General features: G+C 37.3%; 1 protein-coding gene across 3 annotated transcripts in view; it reads left to right on the top strand.

Annotated features, from left to right (window-relative positions):
• CNST (consortin, connexin sorting protein) overlaps positions 1–19,557 on the top strand; it is a 99,094-nt gene that overhangs the window by 21,274 nt on the left and 58,263 nt on the right. For all 3 annotated transcript variants that reach the window (XM_027564664.1, XM_027564665.1, XM_027564666.1), the window contains one exon: positions 10,482–10,910. In XM_027564664.1, coding sequence (XP_027420465.1) covers positions 10,532–10,910 — 379 coding nt within the window. In that variant the 5' untranslated portion in view covers positions 10,482–10,531. The remainder of the gene's footprint in view (positions 1–10,481; positions 10,911–19,557) is intronic.

Here is a 19,557-nt window from a genome sequence, read left to right as displayed (position 1 = left end):
AAGATGTTTAAAAAGTGGCAGTATATGGTAATTAACAGGGCATATTCCAGATTCACATAGATCTCGGTTCAAATCTCAGTCCTGCTTATTTCTTGCTATATAAACTTTGCGCAAGTTCTCATTTCCCTTTATGTTTCCATGAGAATGAAATGAAAAATAGAAGGATTTCCATGAGAATGAAATAAGGTAAGATACATAAAGTGTTAGTGTAATACCTGGCATTCATTAAATGTTGATAAATAATCACGTATAATCAGCAGCTATTTTAGGACAACAGAAGAGGGACAGTTATCCAGTAGACTTGGGTTTTAACTGCCACACTGGGACAGAAAAGGGGGCCTTAAGTCCAAGCCAAGGAACCTGAACAGGGCATTGGAGCCAAGAGCTGCACATGCAGCCAGGACCCTGAAGACCTCAGTTCTCCAGTGATAGATTTAGGGGAAGGGGGTCTCTGCCTAGTAGCAAAGAGATGAGGAGTTTTTCTTTCTCTCCCTTCATAACTCTGTTGGAAAGTGGCTGCTGCTTTTTGTGTTGGTAATCATGAGTCTATTAACTCTGAAGTTTGAGGTTCATATTAATGCTTTCCTCAGTTAAGAATTAATACAATAATTGGCCTTGACTGGTAATATAACCAGGGATACCAGGCAAAAGCTAAAGCAGTCTGGAAGAGGTGGTCCTTAAATCTGCCTATGCAAGATCCCTACAGAGCAGCTTGTCCAAAATCACAGAATAATTCACCACGATCAAGAGTCGACAGAAACAACAAACAATAGATTCAGGTTCCTAAGAATGAGTAGTTTCTTTATAATTATATACTTAAAATATTTTAATAAAATTAATAAAATGGGATAAAAAGGAAAAAGGTGCTATCAAAAAGTTAAAGATATTTAAGTAGTACTGTATGACTTCTAAAAATAAAAATCACAAAAATAAACTAAGCAACAAATTTTATACAGTTGAAGAAAGCAGTAGTTCACTGGATGATATGTGAAGTTTGATTTGGAATTCAAGCCCCCAATCTCAATACAAAAATATAAAGAGAAATTATAAAAGAGTCAGTGATGTAGGTCATACAGTAAAGAAATCTAATGTACATCAAACAGTAATTTTTTTCTTTTTTTCTTTTTTAATTGAAGGATAATTGCTTTACAAAATTTTGCTTTTGCCAAATCTCAACGTGAGTCAGTCGTAGGTATACATATATCCCCTTCCTCTTGAACCTCCCTCCCATCTCCCTCCCCATCCCACCCCTCTAGGTTGTTGCAAGAGTACCTTCTATGCATAAATAAAATCCATGTTTGTTGTACTCTCTTAGAATCATTACCTTCACATTTTACAATAATCGCGCATTTGTTTTTCTTGATTTTCTTTTTATATTCTTTTAGTTGTGTTATATAGGGCTTCTCTGGTAGCTCAGGTGGTAAAGAATCTGCCTGCAATGCAGGAGACCCCAGTTCAGTTCCTAGCTCAGGAAGATCCGCTGGAGAAGGGATGGGCTACCTACTCCAGTATTCTTGGGTTTCCCTGGTTACTCAGACAGTAGAGCATCCGGCTGCAATGCAAGAGACCAGGGTTCAATCCCTGAGTTGGGAAGATCCCCTGGAGAAGGGAATAGTACCCAACTCCAGTATTCTGGCCTGGAGAATTCCATGGACTGTATAGTCCACGGGGTTGCAAAGAGTCAGACATGATAGAGCCACTTTCACTTTCATTTGGGCTTCCCTGCTAGCTCAGTGGGTGAGAATCCACCTACAATGCAGGAGACCCCAGTTCAATTCCTAGGTCAAGAAGATCTGCTGGAGAAGGGATAGGCTACCCACTCCAGTATTCTTGGGCTTCCCTTGTGGCTCAGCTGGTAAAGAATCTGTTATATAATTTGTTGTGTTTTTATTATTTTTTAATGTATTTTTCAATTGAAGCATAGTTGATTTACAGTGTGTTAATTTTTTCTGTATAGCAGAGTGGCTTAGTTATACACATATATACATTCTTTTTTTGTATTCTTTTCTGCTATGGTTTATCCCAGGATATTAAATATAGTTCCCTGTGCTATACAGTAAGACCTTGTTGTGTATCCATTTTATATGTAATTTTTTGCATCTGTGTCTTTTGCTATATTTTTATCTACCTTCTTAAGACCTGTTTTCTGTGACTTTTCAATTTATTAAGAGTAAATTCCTTATTGTGAGATAGAGCTTTTTATTCTTATTAAGTAAAACATTCTAGCTTACCTTTGTACATATTATCATATAGAAATTATTTAGAAAGGTTACTATGTAGGCATCTTCAGTTCAGTTCAGTCACTCTGCCGTGTCCGACTCTTTCTGACCCCATGGACTGAAGCACGCCAGGCCTCCTGTCCATCACCAGCTCCCGGAGTTTACTCAAACTCATGTCCATTGAATCAGTGATGCCATCCAACCATCTCATCCTCTGTCGTCCCCCTCTCCTGCCTTCAGTCTTGCCCAGCATCAGGGTCTTCTCAGATGAGTCATTTCTTCTCATCAGGTGGCCAAAGTATTGGAGTTACAGCTTCAGCATCAGTCCTTCCAATGAATATTCAGGACTGATTTCCTTTAGGATGGACTGGTGGATCTCCTTGCTGTCCAGGGAACTCTCAAGAGTCTCCTCCAGCACCACAGTTCAAAAGCATCAATTCTTCAACACTCAACTTTATTTATAGTCCAACTCTCACATCCATACATGACTACTGGAAAAACTATAGCTTTGACTAGATGAACCTTTGTTGGCAAAGTAATGTCTCTGCTTTTTAATATGCTGTCTAGGTTGGTCATAACTTTCCTTCCAAGGAGCAAGCATCTTTTAATTTCATAGCTGCAGTTACCATCTGCAATGATTTTGGAGCCCAAAAAAATAAAGTCTGCCACTGTTTCCCCATCTATTTGCCATGAAGTGATGGGACCAGATGCCGTGATCTTAGTTGTCTGAATGTTGAGTTTTAAGCCAGCTTTTTCACTCTCCTCTTTCACTTCATCAAGAGGCTCTTTAGTTCTTCACTTTCTGCCATAAGGGTGGTGTCATCTGCATATCTGAGGTTATTGATATTTCTCCCGGCAATCTTGATTCCAGCTTGTGCTTCATCCAGCCCAGTGTTTCTCATGATGTACTCTGCATATAAGTTAAATACGCAGGGTGACAGTATACAGCCTTGACATACTCCTTTCCCTATGTGGAACCAGGCATCTTACTTATTACAATTACTATTCAACATTTCTTAAGTACCAGGAGTATTTTGAATATGGGAAAGTACCCAAAAAGGGGGACAACATGATCCTGAAAATAGGATATAACCAAGTACTTACAAATTAATTTTAAAAGCTTTTAGTATCTATTTCTTTCACTAGGTATTTACCTTGTTAAATTATAGTAATAATAATGTCTGTACTCAGGAAATGCTAACCGAATAACTAGTATTAGCAAGAATCATGAATGGAGTGGTTCACTGTGAGCCGTGACTTTGGCCATGGTGGCACTGTCAGTGCAGTGTAATGGAGAGCAATGTGGTCTAATAGAAATGAATGTGAGCCGTATATAGAATTCTCTTTTCTAGTAACCACATTAGAAAAGTGTTTGAAAAGATGAGACTAGTTTTTTAAAATTTATTTTTAAAAGGTGAGATTAATTTTAATAGTTTATTTAATTCATTAGATCAAAATGTTATTTTAGCATGTAATAAACATTTAACATTATTAAAGGTCTATTATTTGACATTCTTGCCATTCCCAATAAGTCTTTGAAATATGGTGTTTATTTTACAAGTATAGCACATCTCAATTTGGACACATTTTTTAATTGGCAGTGTTTGATCTATATTTAAATTTCCTAAAATTTAGGTGAAAAAGCAGATTCACATACCCAGTTTACTCCAAACATGCATAATTTTTTCAATAATTGAATCAACAACTTTCAGAATTTAAATTAACTAAAATTAAAGTAAAAATTGAGTCTTAGTCTCACTGTTCATATTTCAAGTACTCAGGAGCCATATGTAGTTAGTGGCTACCATTGGTTAACAGAGATACAGAATATAGCTAACAACTGAAACTGTCAGCTAAAGAACCCTGAATCAAGCATATTATTTTAGCTAAATTTTAATGTGAAGGGAATGATATAAATTAGCAAAAATTATTTTATTGATATTATAGGGATAACATTTTAAGTGAAGCTTATGTCTGAGTTTATGTTATGATGCATATGGTCTGCATCATTTTCAGAAAAGCTGTGGAGATAATTGCAAACTTATCTACTACTCAGTTTGTGGTCTTCGGGTTGAGATTCTGTTATTTCCTAGAAACTGCCTTATTGCTGTGACTGGTGCTCATTAGTGGGGTATGAAATCTGCCTAGTGGACCTTGAGTAGCATTTAAAGAAAATAAGAAATAGTATTGAACAGAATGGAGAATGTATCACAGTGCTTCATATGTGTGTAGTCTAACCTTTGCTTCAGTGTTTTAATTTTTTCGTGTATATTTTGTATGTACATGATCTCAATGAAAAAATGAATTGTTAATTTGGGGCTGCAAAATTTTTGAGAATTGTTTTTCTGGGGCATGCTTTTGATTCCTGATATACTAAATGTTTCCTACAGGTACATATGTCTAAACAAAACATTAATCACAGAAAACTGTAGGTTTAGTCATGAGGTATAAGTAGTATTAGAACACATCAAGTGAGTAAGGTGGCAAAACGTAAAGTGATATGTAGTTACCTTCATAGACCCAACGTAGGCTTGGAGTGAATTTCTTCCTCAATTCTGAGTTATTATGAGTAGGCATATTTGAATTTATGGTTAATAGAATATGTTATTGATTTGGTAATTTGTCTTCTAAATTTTGGTTTGACTATAAGTCATCAAATTTAAACTTGGGGTTGCATCTTAATTTTTAAGAAGAATCTTGGCTTCTTGCAAAGGTAAAAGTGTAGTGTTTAGGCCTCATTTACATGAATTACAGAAAAATGGCACTCAAAATCTTCTTAAAGCATTTTAATAAAAAAAATTGAATAATGTGATATATTTAACCATTCCTATAAATTAATATTTTAATTTTAGTTACACTTGATATTTAGTCTAGCCAGATAATCCATTGCTGCTGCTGCTGCTGCTGCCGCCGCCGCCAAGTCACTTCAGTCATGTCCGACTCTGTGCGACCCCATGGACTGCAGCCTACCAGGCTCCTCCACCCATGGGATTTTCCAAGCAACAGTACTGGAGTGGGGTGCCATTGCCTTCTCCCAGATAATCCATTAAGATGTATCAAAAAATGAAGTCAAATAAATTTAAATGTTTTTAAAGGAAGTCAGGGGCTTCCCTGGTAATTCAGATAGCCAAAAAAAATGAAGTCAAATCATACCTGGGAGTGAGATTGTTGTTTTTTTTTTTGACAAAATGTAGATTTGTTAGTCTATTTATTTAAAGCTGCTTCCTCAGAATTTTTTTTTTCAAGTTTTATGTAAGCCTCATGAATAGATTTCTCAAAATTCTTCAGCGTGGAGTCAACATGTCAAATAACTTTTATGCAGTGTACATATTTGGTATGCTTTTTTGCCACAAGAGGCTGAAAACTTGGGCAGCACTTACTATCATGCTTTAAAAAGGCAAAAACTGGCAAAAATTATGCCCAAGTCAGTGCTATGCAGTCACTGTACTGTGCCACTGTTTCTTTTGTGAGAATTGGTGCAGTTATAGAGACTCTTACATAATAGACATACAATTTAGGTACAACAAATAACTTAGATTGCCATTTCAGCTGTACTTCTAACTTCCAACGTTGTTGTTAGTCGCTAAGTCGTGTCCAACTCTTTAGCGACCCCATGGACTGTAGCCCACCAGTCTCCTTTGTCTATGGGATTTCCCAGGCAAGAATACTGGAGTGGGTTACCATTTTCTTCTCCAGGGCATCTTCCCAGCCTGGGGATTGAACCCGCATCTCCTTCATTGGCAAGCGGTTCTTTACCACTAAACCACTAGGAAAGCCAGTGTAATATTAGGGCATATTTTAAAGTACTGTGTGTTAATTGAGGCTTCTTGCTATGATTTTCTCTTGGCTAAATGCTTTTATATAGTGCAATATAGGTGTACCTGAATATCAACTTTTTGAAATGCTGTCAGTGTAGCACTGAGGGAAAGGGAAGAGGAGAAAGAAGAGACAAAAATAACACTTTAATTTATAACTGTTTCTAAAAGCAGTAGGACTGTACTAATTTGACATCCCATTAAGAATATTATCCTACTGCTTAAAGTGTTCCAAATGAAATTTGTTAGAAATGAAGATAGACACCAAATATTATATAACAGGTTCCTTTACCTCTCAGAATATGGGCAGAGGAGTATATAGGAATACGTGTGCCTTTCTTCTTTTCAGAGGAAAACTGTAGAAAATAAGTCCTGTACTCCTTCATGTATACGTATGTATGTATATACACTGCAGAAAACTGTATTTGGGAGAAACTCTGTGCATGAATGCTGCAGAGGTATACATTATATCTTACAGAATGTAGAAGTCAGGGAAGACAAATGGAGTGACTTCTGCGCCAAGCCACAAAGAATTGGTCAGTGTCTAATAATAATTACAGAACATTCATACTTGAAAGTATTAGTATTAGAAAATAGTTTACAAAGTGGGCTTTTGAGAATTCAACTAATTACATCATCACAAAATAATAGGAGGCAAAATGTCTTTAGGCCCAAAGAAATAAGACATACTTTACTGGTAATAGATATTCAACATAAATAGTATATTAGTATATACATCTTTTTTTTTTTTTTTTTTTAAGTTCTCAGCAGAAGAAGGTGGGCTAGATAAGAAATTGTATATTGTGTGAATCCAGCAGTTCCCAGGGAAAGAGAGAACTTCCAGGAACTTGAGCTTCTTGGTTGTTAGAAGTGTATCCTCTGTTGTAGGGTGAGATTCTTCTCTGAGGTATACCACAGCTGGAGTGAAATATTAACTTGCTTTTGCCCATTGTCCATAGAGCATAATGAACAAGTGCAGCCTCAGGATCACAACCATTCCATGTTCTATTTCTAAACTTATTAGCTGACCTTTGACAAGATTATGAGACTTGGTTTCTTCATTAGTATGAAGTGAAGTTAAGTGAAGTCGCTCAATCGTGTCCGACTCTTTTCGACCCCATGGACTGTAGCCTATCAGGCTCTTCCGTCCATGGGATTTTCCAGGCAAGAGTGCTGGAGTGGATTGCCATTTCCTTCTCCAGGGGATCTTCCCAACCCAGGGGTCGAACCCAGGTCTCCTGCATTGCAGGCAGATGCTTTACCATCTGAGCCACCAGATCAGATCAGATCAGATCAGTTGCTCAGTCGTGTCTGACTCTTTGCGACCCCATGAATCGCAGCACGCCAGGCCTCCCTGTCCATCACCAACTCCCGGAGTTCACTCAGACTCACGTCCATCGAGTCAGTGATGCCATCCATCCTCTGTCATCCCCTTCTCCTCTTGCCCCCAATCACTCCCAGCATCAGAGTCTTTTCCAATAAGTCAACTCTTCACATGAGGTGGCCAAAGTACTGGAGCTTCAGCTTCAGCATCATTCCTTCCAAAGAAATCCCAGGGAAGCCTATAATAGGACTAAAAATTAGCTATGTGCTAGAGAAATTGTGAGAATTGAATAGAGTGTTGGTCTGAACAGTTTAACTGGCACATGATGCTCGATAAAGTTGCAAAATGTGATTTGTAATTTTATACTCAACAAGGAGCCTTAATCACTAATTTCTAGATATCTTTATCATCTGAAATGGTTTATAGAAGAGATAGTTAAAAGTTCCAGGAGCTTGCTGAGATATCCCTATCATAAATTAATACTGCAGCATTCTCAAATGATGCTGCTTAGTGTTAGTCTGTTATTAGGAACCTAATAATTTTCAGGAGGTTTAGAAAAGCACTGTTTCTGAACCTTAAGCCACTCGAATAAACCTGTTACTATGCCCATCTGTGAAATTTTGGGGGCAGTATTTAATGGCTGACTTTCTTGAACATTTACTGTGGGCCAGGTACTCTGCTTACATGCTTTATCTGCCATGTCATCTAAGCCTCACAAATGACTCTTCGAGGTAGGTATTACAGTTCTTCACTTTTACAAAGAGAAAATTAAAGCTTGGAGATGCTAGGTAATTTGCCTAAGGTCACATACACAGTTTGTTAAATGGCAGAGCCAGAAATTGAACCTTGGTCTGCCTGTGTTCTTAGACGTTATTTATGCTGAACTGCATAGGATTCAAATCAGGAAGACCTGGTTTCAGATTCAATTCCACTTATTTCTAGGAATAAATATGATTTTAATCAAGATATTTTTGCCTTTCCGAGCCCCAGAGTCTTCATCTCAAACACAGTATGAATACCTCCATGTAGGCTTGTTTGGAGGATTAGAAATAAGATACATGAAGTGCCTGGCACAGCTTCTAACACATGACAGAGACTCAGCAAGAGGTGACTGGTATTATTTGGGGCTCTCTAGATCGCTTTCTGCCTTCCGCCTTGGCAAGAAATCTCTGTGTCTCTTTCAGATAAAAATAAAACCTTTATGCTTTCAACCGCAGATACATGACAGAAAATAACTTGATTGTTTATACATTAGAAAACAGCTGAGGCTGTTGACAGTTTTAAGAACTGACATTTCTCTTACAGAGCCACATAAATTTTTCACTATTTTTACTTTTATTGTGGTAAAAATATATGACCAAAAATAAGCCATTTTAACCATTTTTGAGTACGCGGTTCAGTGGCACTGTTGTGTAACTGTCACCACTATCTCTTTCCAGATCTTGTCCGTCATTCTAAGCAAAATCTCTGGAACCATTAAGCTGTAACTTCCTCCCTTGCCCTCAGACCCTGTAATCTAGTTTCTATCTCTATGCGTTTGCCTATTACGAGTATTACATATAAGTGAAATCATATAGTATTTATACTTTTGCATCAGGCTTACTATTTTTAAGGTTCATCCATGATGTGGCATGTATCAGAATTTTATTCCTTTTTATGGTTGAATAACATTCTACTGTATAAATACATCGCATTTTGCTTATCTCTTCATCCATCATAGGACACCATATTAGCCACATGCACTTTTAAGCTCTTATTAGAATTTGGATTTTCTCATGATAGAGATCTGAAAATACTTTATTAATCACTTTTCAATTAAAAATTATACTCTAGTTTGAATTCATTTTAGGTCTAAACTAAGTTATTCTTAGTCAAGTTAAATCATTTTACTTTTTATATTATGTATCTGTTAATGAAGAAATATAGTATATATTTTAAGGAAAATGATACCAGCCAGATTTAGATATTTTTTATATTTGGTAAGCAGTACATTTATTCTGAATCAGATAAAATATTCCAGTTGTAAGATAATTGAAAGCATGTGATACAGTCAGTGTAGAGCTCATGTTTTGTTTTATACTTTGTTTTTCTGTTTTTCAAAAAAAATTAAATATGATGTTTATTTACTGTGTATATTTACTGTTTCTAAAGAGCAAATAGCTTTTCTGTTTATTAATTTGAAGAATTTACAAAATTCTTACCACAATGTTTTTCTCAAAATTGCTGAATTATATTTGATTCAAACCCAAAGCAAAACTTGGCAAGCATAAAATACCTAAATCTGGCTGGCATCATTTTTCTTAAAATATGATATACTTTTGGATGAGAAGAAGGGAAAAAAACGTGACTGATACAGGGCTTAAAGTCTGTTTTGTATGTCTTTAAAATGTTACAAGGATTCTTGGGGTAGATTTACATTTTTTCCAAGTCTAAACTAAGTAGCCTAGAGTTAATCATGGTTCTCTCTTTTTTTAAACTGAATAAAAGAAATTTGCTGACAATTCTAAAGAACTTTTCAGCGCTTATTTTTAGAAAGTAAAGTATGTAATGAGAATATATGCTACCTGAATTTTCCCCCATATACTTTTTAAAAATTTTATTTTAAAACTGTTCTTAAATGTTTTCATTTGTAAATATTGCTGCTGCTTGGCCATATAAGGACTTACACAAGGACTTACACTTAACTTTCACTTGTCTCTTAAGTGTGCAGGGATAAGATGAATGATTGGTTTTAGCAGACAACCTTACTTAACCAATAATTTCTTTCATCAAGGAGGTGGTTCCAGCATGTTGCACCATTAGAATATCTTGAGAACTTCAAAAAATACATCAATAGTTAGGCTTAGTCCTCAGAAATTTTGATTTCATAGGTCTACAATAGAAATTTGACAGGCTCCACAGGTAATAAACATGCACCCAGGATTTAGAGCCATTGTATTCAAGCAGGAACCAGGTGAGGTGGGGTAGGGTTGTGAGAAAAGTAGATATAGTAGGAGTGAGCCTTTGTCATTTCTGTCTCTTCCATATTTGCAGTAAAACAGTCCAGGAGAAGAGGAAAATCAAAGATCACTGAAAATCCAGAGTTCAAAAAAATAAACTAGATTTTTCTTTTTGTCATTGTAGACATTGAAGGACTTTAATGAAACTTAAATGGTTCAACAAAAGATGCTCTAATGGATGACAGCGAAACTCCTGCATATAATCTGCAGATAGAACCACAAGATGGATGTCATCCTGGTGACGGCGTGGAAAGTAAAGTAACATGCTTGCCTTCTGCATCAGATGAAAATGAAAATCAGCTTGATGGGGACGGGCTTGAGCTTCTGACCAGCAGTGGCAGTGCGATGGGCAAACCTGAAGTGTTGGAGCAGGACAGTCTGAACAATAATGAAAGCTGCACACCAAGCTGTGAGGTGGCTGCAAGCGAGAACTCGGAAAACATTTCTTGTGAAAGCCCCAAAGACGGGCAGGTCTTCTTGAGAAAGGACCACAAGATACCTGGAAGCAGAAGTCCAAGAAGCAAAAGAGGCACTGTAAAGAAGATACCACAAGGTATTTTATTTTAATTATTATTTTTAACTAAAATAAACAGTCTTCCCATCCCATACTGTGTGTATTGTCCTGCTTCTTGCTTTTCTTCTCTTAATATGTTCCAGAGCTAGTTCTGTGATCGCACGTACAAACCACAGCTGTGTGGTATGCCATGTATGTGACATGTGTCTCTATAGTGTTCATTGTGTGGGTGTACCATGAAGTATTTAACCATTTTTTGGCTATTCCCAGTATTCTATAATAAATGTGTTGAAGGTGGCATTTTTTGTACATGTCTTCTCACTAGATGGTTTTAATGTATGTATGTATATATATATAGCCTTTTACTGTATCTATTAGACCATTTTCTACCAATATCAGCATTAAAAATTTCCTTCCATTGTCACTTTGGCTTTCATTTCTAACCAGTGATTTTATGGGCTAGTCCAGTCTTACATAGCTTTTTTGGATCTTTACATCTCACTCCATTAATGTATATTAATATACATCATATAACAATGTTGAGTAAGACATCTAGCTTTATATTACTTTGGTTACAGAGTATTTTTCATCTGGCATATAATTTAGCAGTTAAAATTTGGAGCTATGGACTTTTTTTGCCTGAATCATAAGGCACCCTTGCGAAAAGGCAGCCTCTGGTTATTTTTTGATCAGAACCATGTGGGTCTAGAGAGTTCTGGATACCTTATTATGGGACACCTTAGTGTAGCACCACTTTACATACGGCCTGTGTGAGGCTCTGGAGAACAAAATGGGCTGTCTCATCTGCTCTCCTACTTCTTTGGCTGGTTGAGAAATATGGCCATTCTATCCATATCCTGTTTTTTATTTGTATTTGTTTATTTGGAGTAAAATATGAAACTTTTCAGTTTCTACAAATCCTTGTTTATTCAGTAGGGCAATTTGACAACTTTTTACTGTAACTCATCATTTGGCTTTCCAATTAATGGATCCCTTTTTCTTTGCTTTTTCTTAGTAGACGTAAAGCAAAAAAAATTTTGATGAGAGATTTGAAAGCATTTTCTTAAAAGACCTAAGTGTAAACCCGTGACATATACAGCGCTATTTGTATGTAAATTGATTCACTCTGTAAACATAAGTCAAAAGTTATTTGTTCCTTTCTAATGTGACTTTGTGATGCTTTTAAGAACTGAGACCTAGTTGCGTATGTGTAACAATCGGTCATAGCTTCAAGATTGATGGCCCCTTTTATTTCTTCCATGATCTTATTCCAGTTACCCTAGGTGTGATTATATAATTTCAAGTTATTTAGTACTTATTATCCAGTGAGCAGATATGTGTGGAATTAGTATTCCTAATGCATTTGAAACATATGATTTACAAAACTTAGGGACACTTTTTATACAGATTATTTTTTAAATTATTTTATATACCTTTAATAAAATGAGTTTAAGATTGTGAGAAAACTGAATTATGAGTTGTAAAACCTAAGTTCAAATCTTATTACTTCTGGTTCTTGGTCACTTGGTGAGTCTTAACTATTCTGTATTTTAGTTTCCACATCTGTGTAATGATGATGTTCATCTCCATATATCTATAAAATTCCTTTTTGAGCTGTGAATTTCTCAGATTTCTGAATCAAGATGGTACAGTCTAAACTCAATTAAAACTTGGTAATTCCTCTCTAGTGTATCTGTTGAGTTTTTCATGTGTAAGCAATATACTGGTACATTTTTGTTTTTAAATGTCATCTTTAACTGGGGTACTGCAAAAGCCCTCTGCAAACATTTCTTCCATCTTATGTTTTGCCAATCCATTCTGCATGTTAGGATTAAAAAGGCAGAGAGTTTATAGTTAGAGATCTAGACATGAGCATATTTACTCTTTTCACTATTTAATTCCAAGAGTCTACATAAATAAAGTCTCACAGTTTTGCAGATAAGTACTTTTCTAATAATAGAATAGCTTCTCAAATGTGATTTGAAAGACATATAGAACATGATGTTCAACCCCAAACCAGAAGTAAGTTTTTTATAGCTGGGTGCCCTCTCAACAGTTGTTTTTTAGAAACAGACATTAAGGTGAATTTATGTACTACTATGCTTACAGGTGGTGCTAGTGGTAAAGAACCCCCCTGCCAGTGCAGGAGACCTGAGAGACGTGGGTTCAGCGCCTGGGTCGGGAAGATCCCCTGGAGGAGGGCATAGCAGCCCACTCCAGTATTCTCGCCTTTAGAATCCCATGGACAGAGGAGCCTAGCAGGCTACAGTCCACGGGGACTCAACAGACATGACTGAAGTGATTTAGCACACATGCATACATTATGCTTAATTTGTAGTTAATTTTTCATGTATCCAGTAGCTAGTACTAGGGGAAAAAAATTGGAGTAGAAGTATTAGGAGACATCATTATTTGCTGGTTTTCTGAAGGCCACATTTCTGTAAACATGCTAAAACCTGGAACTTGTCCCCAGGAAAATCCAGTTGTCATTATATTACGAGAATTTTTTTTTCCTTAAGAAAATGGAATCCCCTTGATATAGTCAACTAAACAGGGTTTCAACCTGCATTCCATCAAATTTTCCCTGTGGCTAAATCTGGTGAAGCTTTAGGTAAATATCCTAAAAACAAGTGAAAATCAATATATTTTTTATTTTTTATTGAATTATAGTTAAAACCAATAAATTTTTAACAGCTTGATTGAGATATAATTCACATACCATATAATTCACTCATATAATAAAGTATGCAATTCAGTGCTTTTTAGTATATTCAGAAAGCCATGCAGTCATTACCATGGTCAGTTTTAGACAGTTCAGTTTATTTTCATTACCACAAAAAGAAACCCTGTACCTATTAACAGTCATTCCATTTACTCTGCCCTGAAACAGCCTATAGGAGCTCTCATGGGCATTCATTTGTTAAATTCCCCTGGAGTTTCATGAAGTTCATTTCTTGAAGTACTTTTTCAGATCTGTTATATATAAAATCTAAGTGTTAAGTTTAGGTTACTCAGAGAGTTGTGTGCCCTAAGTGAGCCTTTAATGTGAAAGGAGAAAGTAAATAATGGTTTCTGAGTTTAAGACAGTCTGGCTGGATACCGAGGTGCTTATATAATAAGGTAAGCTTATAGAACCAGACTGTGGCTTCATGTGGCTCATTAAATTTTCTGAAGTTCTGCTTCTTTAGGAGCTCAGCAAAGCAAGTAAGCTGAAAGAAGTGCTGTTCTTTCCTCTCAAGATAAGTGTCCTTTCTGGTATCTGAGAAGAAAATAAGGATATTCTTTTGAATATGTTTATGTTAGAGTCTGCTATGATGGCACATTCCTACTAAAACACTTAAAACATAGATGATTTAGGTAGTGAAAGGAGTGGTCTTTGAGCCTTGTTTGAGTCCCATCCCCCAAAAGTCATGAAGTATTAATAGTAATTTTCATGTCTTCAGTCGTTCAGTTGTGGCTGACTCTTTGCCACCCTATGAACTGTAGCCCACCAAGGCTCCTCTGTCATAAAATAAAGTTGTGGCTATTGTTATGTCTTTCCTTCCTTATAGTGACATTGAAAAAAAAGTTTTCATTGCTGTGATTTCATGTTATGATTCTTAGAACCATTGCATAACTAAAATTCCTCAAATCGCCTGTGTATGCTAGTGCCTGTCTTGGCCATGAATTTGGGAAATGAATCAGAAATAAATTTCAATATATCAGTATGCAGTTTCTATGCTAAATTTGCTGTGCTTTGTTCCTTCCAAAATTTCCTCTTTCAAAGGTTCAAGTTAGTGCTGTGGAAATAGAAGAGTGCTCAACATTTAAATATCTTCAGTTGTTGGCTAAACACATTTAAGCAGTTAAAAGGAAATATTCCTTCCTTTTCCTTAACACTACATACTAGTATTATGAGAGACAAGGTTGAAAAATGAGTCAGCTCCTTTCTGACCTGACCTGGGGCCAGAGGGTTATCTTATGTAATTATAGTGTAATTACTGACTGCCTGGGGCAACGCATTCTCCCCCTATGCCCTCAGGTGGCAGCCTCTGCCTTTAGAGGAGCAGCACAGCACTGTGGTTAAGCTCTCAGGCCACAGTCAAGCTGCCCTGTGACCTAAGGTAGGCGACCTGAATCCTCTCAACCTGGGTCCTTATAAATTAATGGCTAAGGATTAAATTAAAGACATAATAGAATGACCCCAAGCACTTAGGAGACACTACAAGTAGTAGCACAGTTTTCAAGATTGAATTGTTTTCTGATAGGATAATTATCTTTGTCAGCTAAAAAGAATCACAGCCTAAAGGTTGAGAATCATACTTTCTTTGACAGACAAAACTGAGACCTTAAGCCCAGGATGCAGCCTCTCATACAGCTCTACAGAACTGCTCCAAATAGGTAAGGGAGGAGCCAAGATAGAGTTTTCGCAACAGAGGCCAGGTAGTGGGAATATTACAAGATCACTGTTAATTAAAGAAAAAAAGACATCTCAAGGAATTTAGTGCTTTTCTACAAATGGGAAGGTGCAAGGGCTTGCTGAAATCATCCATTTGACGTGCATCTCGGCTCCCTGGGACCAGTGTTCTGTGCTTTCTTGTTCTGACTCTCTGGGTACCTCATTGGGGTGGCTGCAGTGGCTGGCTACTAGATAGTGGGCATCCAGTTTCTATCCTGAGTCCCTCAGGGTTCACCCTCTGGGCAGCTGTAATGTGATGGCTTGATGGCTGCAACATCCTGTGTTTACTGATATGACAGGTGGAATTTTTTTTTCTCTAACAGCCTGTGGGAGCTCTCATGGGCATGCATTTATTAAATTCCCTTGGAGTTTCATGAAGTTCATTTCTTGAAGTACTTTTTCACATCTGTTGTATATAAAATCTAGTAATTATTAATAGAAGTGAAGCCAAAATTCTGGAACTTAAGAATACAGTGATTGAAATGAAAATTTCACTCAAGAGGATTCAACAGCAAATTTCAGCAAGCAGGAAAAAGAATCCGTAAACTATGTCCAGAGGGATGGATTTAAATTAAAATGCTCTGAAGAGTACTACTGTATAATATTTTTGTATGATAGAAACTTTGAGGTGTACATACTGTTGATGAAGAAACATCACCTCAATCTTTGGGATGTAATATTATTTTTGTCTTAGAGATGGGGGGAGGGGAAAACGCATAACTATTGCAGGCTCATAAAGATACGTCAGTTGAGGAGTTTAAATTCTATAGAGCTCCAGGAAGACAGTTTGGTAGACCCTTGAAAAGTTAAACATAGAATTAAATCCACCAATTCTACTTCTAGATATGTACCCAGAGTAATTGAAAGTAATGCCTCAGATACCTGTATATCAGTGTTCAGGGCAGCATTATTCAAAGTAACCAAAAGGTGTTAACACCCCAGATGTCCATTGATAAAATATATAAAGAAAAAAAATATATATATATATGGAAACATTGTTCAGCCTTAAAAGGAGTAATAATCTGATACATGCTGCAACATGGATGAATCTTGAAGACATTGTGCTGAGTAACACAAGCCAGACGCAAAAAGACAAACATTGTGTTGCTCTGCTTACATGAGGCACTTAGTCTAGGCAAATTCATGGAGACAGAAAGTAGAGTAGAGCTGTTGACTTGGAAAAAAAGTATAGCCTAGAAGAGAGATTGTTTAATTTGGCAGACTTTCTGAGGATTTAAACCCAGGAGTCAACCTTTTTCCAGAGAGACTATTCCCAAGAGGTAAGGTAAGCACTGGGAAACAGAGCAATTTTTGCGACAAAAACCAGATGAAAAATTACCGTTAAAGGAAACTAGAAAACGTTAAATAAAGAAAACACTCAGTGAATTTATAGATTTTCTATGTATAGGAAGATGTGAAAGTCTGGGCTCACTGAAATCATTTCTTTGATCAGATCAGATCAGATCAGTCGCTCAGTCGTGTCCGACTCTTTGCCACCCCATGAATCGCAGCACACCAGGCCTCCCTGTCCATCACCAACTCCTGGAGTTCACTGAGACTCACTTATCTAGGGCCTGTATCTTGCTTTTTTCAATCCCAAATCCCCTCAGGATGCACCACTGGGGAGAGGCTGCGGTGGCTAATATCAGTGGCTGGCAGCTTGTTTTTGTCCATCCTGATTTCTCTCAGGGCTTAGCAGCCGGGCAGCTACAGGGGCTAATGATGTGATGGCCGCAACATTCTTTGTTTACTGATATGGCAGGCAACATTTGTCATCCACAGAGGATTCCAGGTGTAAAGCAGGAGGGGAATGAGGAGTTAGTTTTAATGGGTACAGAGTTTTTGTTTGAGTGATGAAAAGTTCTGCAAATGGTAAGTGGTGAATTACAACATTGTAAATGTAATGTCACTGTATCATACAGTTCAAAAGGGTTAAAATGTTAAGTTTTATGTTATACATAAAAAAATCACCAAATAACAATTCATAGAGTTCCAAATTCACTGTCATGGACATATTTAATTTAATTTGATTGCAGCTCGCTGAGTTTTAAAAACAAAAGTTCTTAAACATTTTCTGAGCAGTTGGTGTATGAATGCCACCACGATACCTGCTTTGTATGAAATATCTCATTTAATCTTCTTATTAAGTACCATGATTAGTCTCAATCTCTAGAGGAGAAATCTGAAAGCACAGAGAGAAGTAACTTGCCCAGGATTGTACTGCTGACAGGTGACACTCTCAGGATTTGATCCCAGGCAGTCTGACTTCAAACTGAGCCTGATTGTTAAACTGTGCTATTTGACATTTTCTAATTTTGAAGTATGTTTAAAGAAAAGTTCTGTTTCATGTCTGACTGAACATACTTTGCCACAGGACCATTTCACACACACTTTCTCTCTGAGTATGTTGCAGCCTTGCTTCTTCAGAACAATTCCTGCCAAACAGCCTTAGCAAGATGAAACAGGATCAGAGAAAAGGGTGTTGGTTCACCCTGAAGGAAGTGGTAGAGTTTGGTTTGTTTCATTAATTGTCTCTGAATCCTCAGATTCTTTATTTGATCTAGCCTCAATGTAGTGGAGAAGGACTGTCAACAATTGGGTCAAGGAAAGTTTTGGCTTTTTTGCTTTTTATTAACCTAGGATAAAAATACCTATGTGCTAAGTCGCTTCAGTCTTATCTGACTCTCTGTAACCCTGTGGACCATAGAAAACCTACCAGGCTCCTCTGTCCGTGGGATTCTCCAGGCAAGAATACTACAGTGGGTTGCCATGCCCTCCTCCAGGGGATTTTCCCAACCCAGGAATTGAACCCACTTCTCCTACCATCTCCTGCGTTAGCAGGTTCCTGGAGTTCTTTACCACTAGCACCACCTGGGAATCCCCAATGACATCTTTTAGTCTTCTGGATAGTTTCTTCCCATTTAGCCAGAGCAAACTGATTTAAAAAGCCTGAGGACTCCCTTTAACACAAACTGGAAGTTCAAAGTTCAAGCCTCATCAAGTATTCTCTTAAATACATTAAGCCAATCACCATTCCCTGTCCTCTCAAAAATCATCCTGCCTCTTGTTGTAATTTAGACATTCAATCATGTTCAACTCTGCCACCTCATGGACTGTAGCCCACCAGGCTCCTCTGTCCGTGGAATTTTCCAGGCAAGAATACTGGAGTGGGTTGCCATTTCTTTCTCCAGGGGAAAGTATTTTTTTTTTAAGCAGTGAATGTAGTTTTGTTTCCTAATATCTTTCTTCGAAACTCAATGTTCTTAGTTGAAAGTAGATAGATCATGGAATTGTGAATAAATAGCAGTGTTAATTTCAGTTCAGTTCAGTCACTCAGTCGTGTCCAACTCTTTTCAACCCCATGGACTGCAGCACGCCGGGCCTCCCTGTCCATTACCAACTCCCAGAGTTTACTCAAACTCATGTCCATTGAGTCAGTGATGCCATCCAACCATCTCATCCTTTGTTGTCCCCTTATTCTCCTGCCTTCAATCTTTCCCAGCATCAGGATTTTTTCAAAGGAGTCAGTTCTTCACATCAGGTGGCCAAGGTATTGGAGTTTCAGCTTCAGCATTAGTCCTTCCAAGTGTTTGCTATGACCAGTGCGTTCTCTTGGCAAAACTCTGTTAACCTTTGCCCTGCTTCATTCTGTACTCCAAGCCCAAATTTGCCCACTACTCCAAGTATCTCTTGACTTCTACTTTTGCATTCCAGTCCCCTATAATGAAAAGGACATCTTTTTTTGGGTGTTAGTTCTAGAAGGTCTTGTAGGTCTTCATAGAACCATTCAGCTTCAGCATTATTGGTCAGGGGCATAGGCTTGGATTACTGTGATATTGAATGGTTTGCCTTGGAAACAGATCATTCTGTCATTTTTGAGATTGCATCCAAGTGCTGCATTTCGGACCCTTTTGTTGACTATGATGGCTACTCCATTTCTTCTAAGGGATTCTTGTGCATAGTAGTAGATATCATGGCCATTTGAGTTAAATTTACCCATTCCAGTCCATCTTAGTTTGCTGATTCCTATAATGTCTGTGTTCACTCTTGCTATCTCCTGTTTGACCACTTCCAATTTGCCTTCATGGACCTAACATTCCAGATTCCTATGCAATATTGCTCTTTACAACATCAGACTTTACTTCCATCCCCAGTCACATCCACAACTGGGTGGTGTTTTTGCTTTCTCTCTGTCTCTTCATTCTTTCCGGAGTTTGTTTTCCACTGATCTCCAGTAGCATATTGGGC

Source organism: Bos indicus x Bos taurus, chromosome 16 (assembly GCF_003369695.1).
Source record: "Bos indicus x Bos taurus breed Angus x Brahman F1 hybrid chromosome 16, Bos_hybrid_MaternalHap_v2.0, whole genome shotgun sequence".
Lineage (NCBI taxonomy): Eukaryota > Metazoa > Chordata > Mammalia > Artiodactyla > Bovidae > Bos > Bos indicus x Bos taurus.
This window is presented reverse-complemented; position numbering and strand designations above follow the sequence as displayed.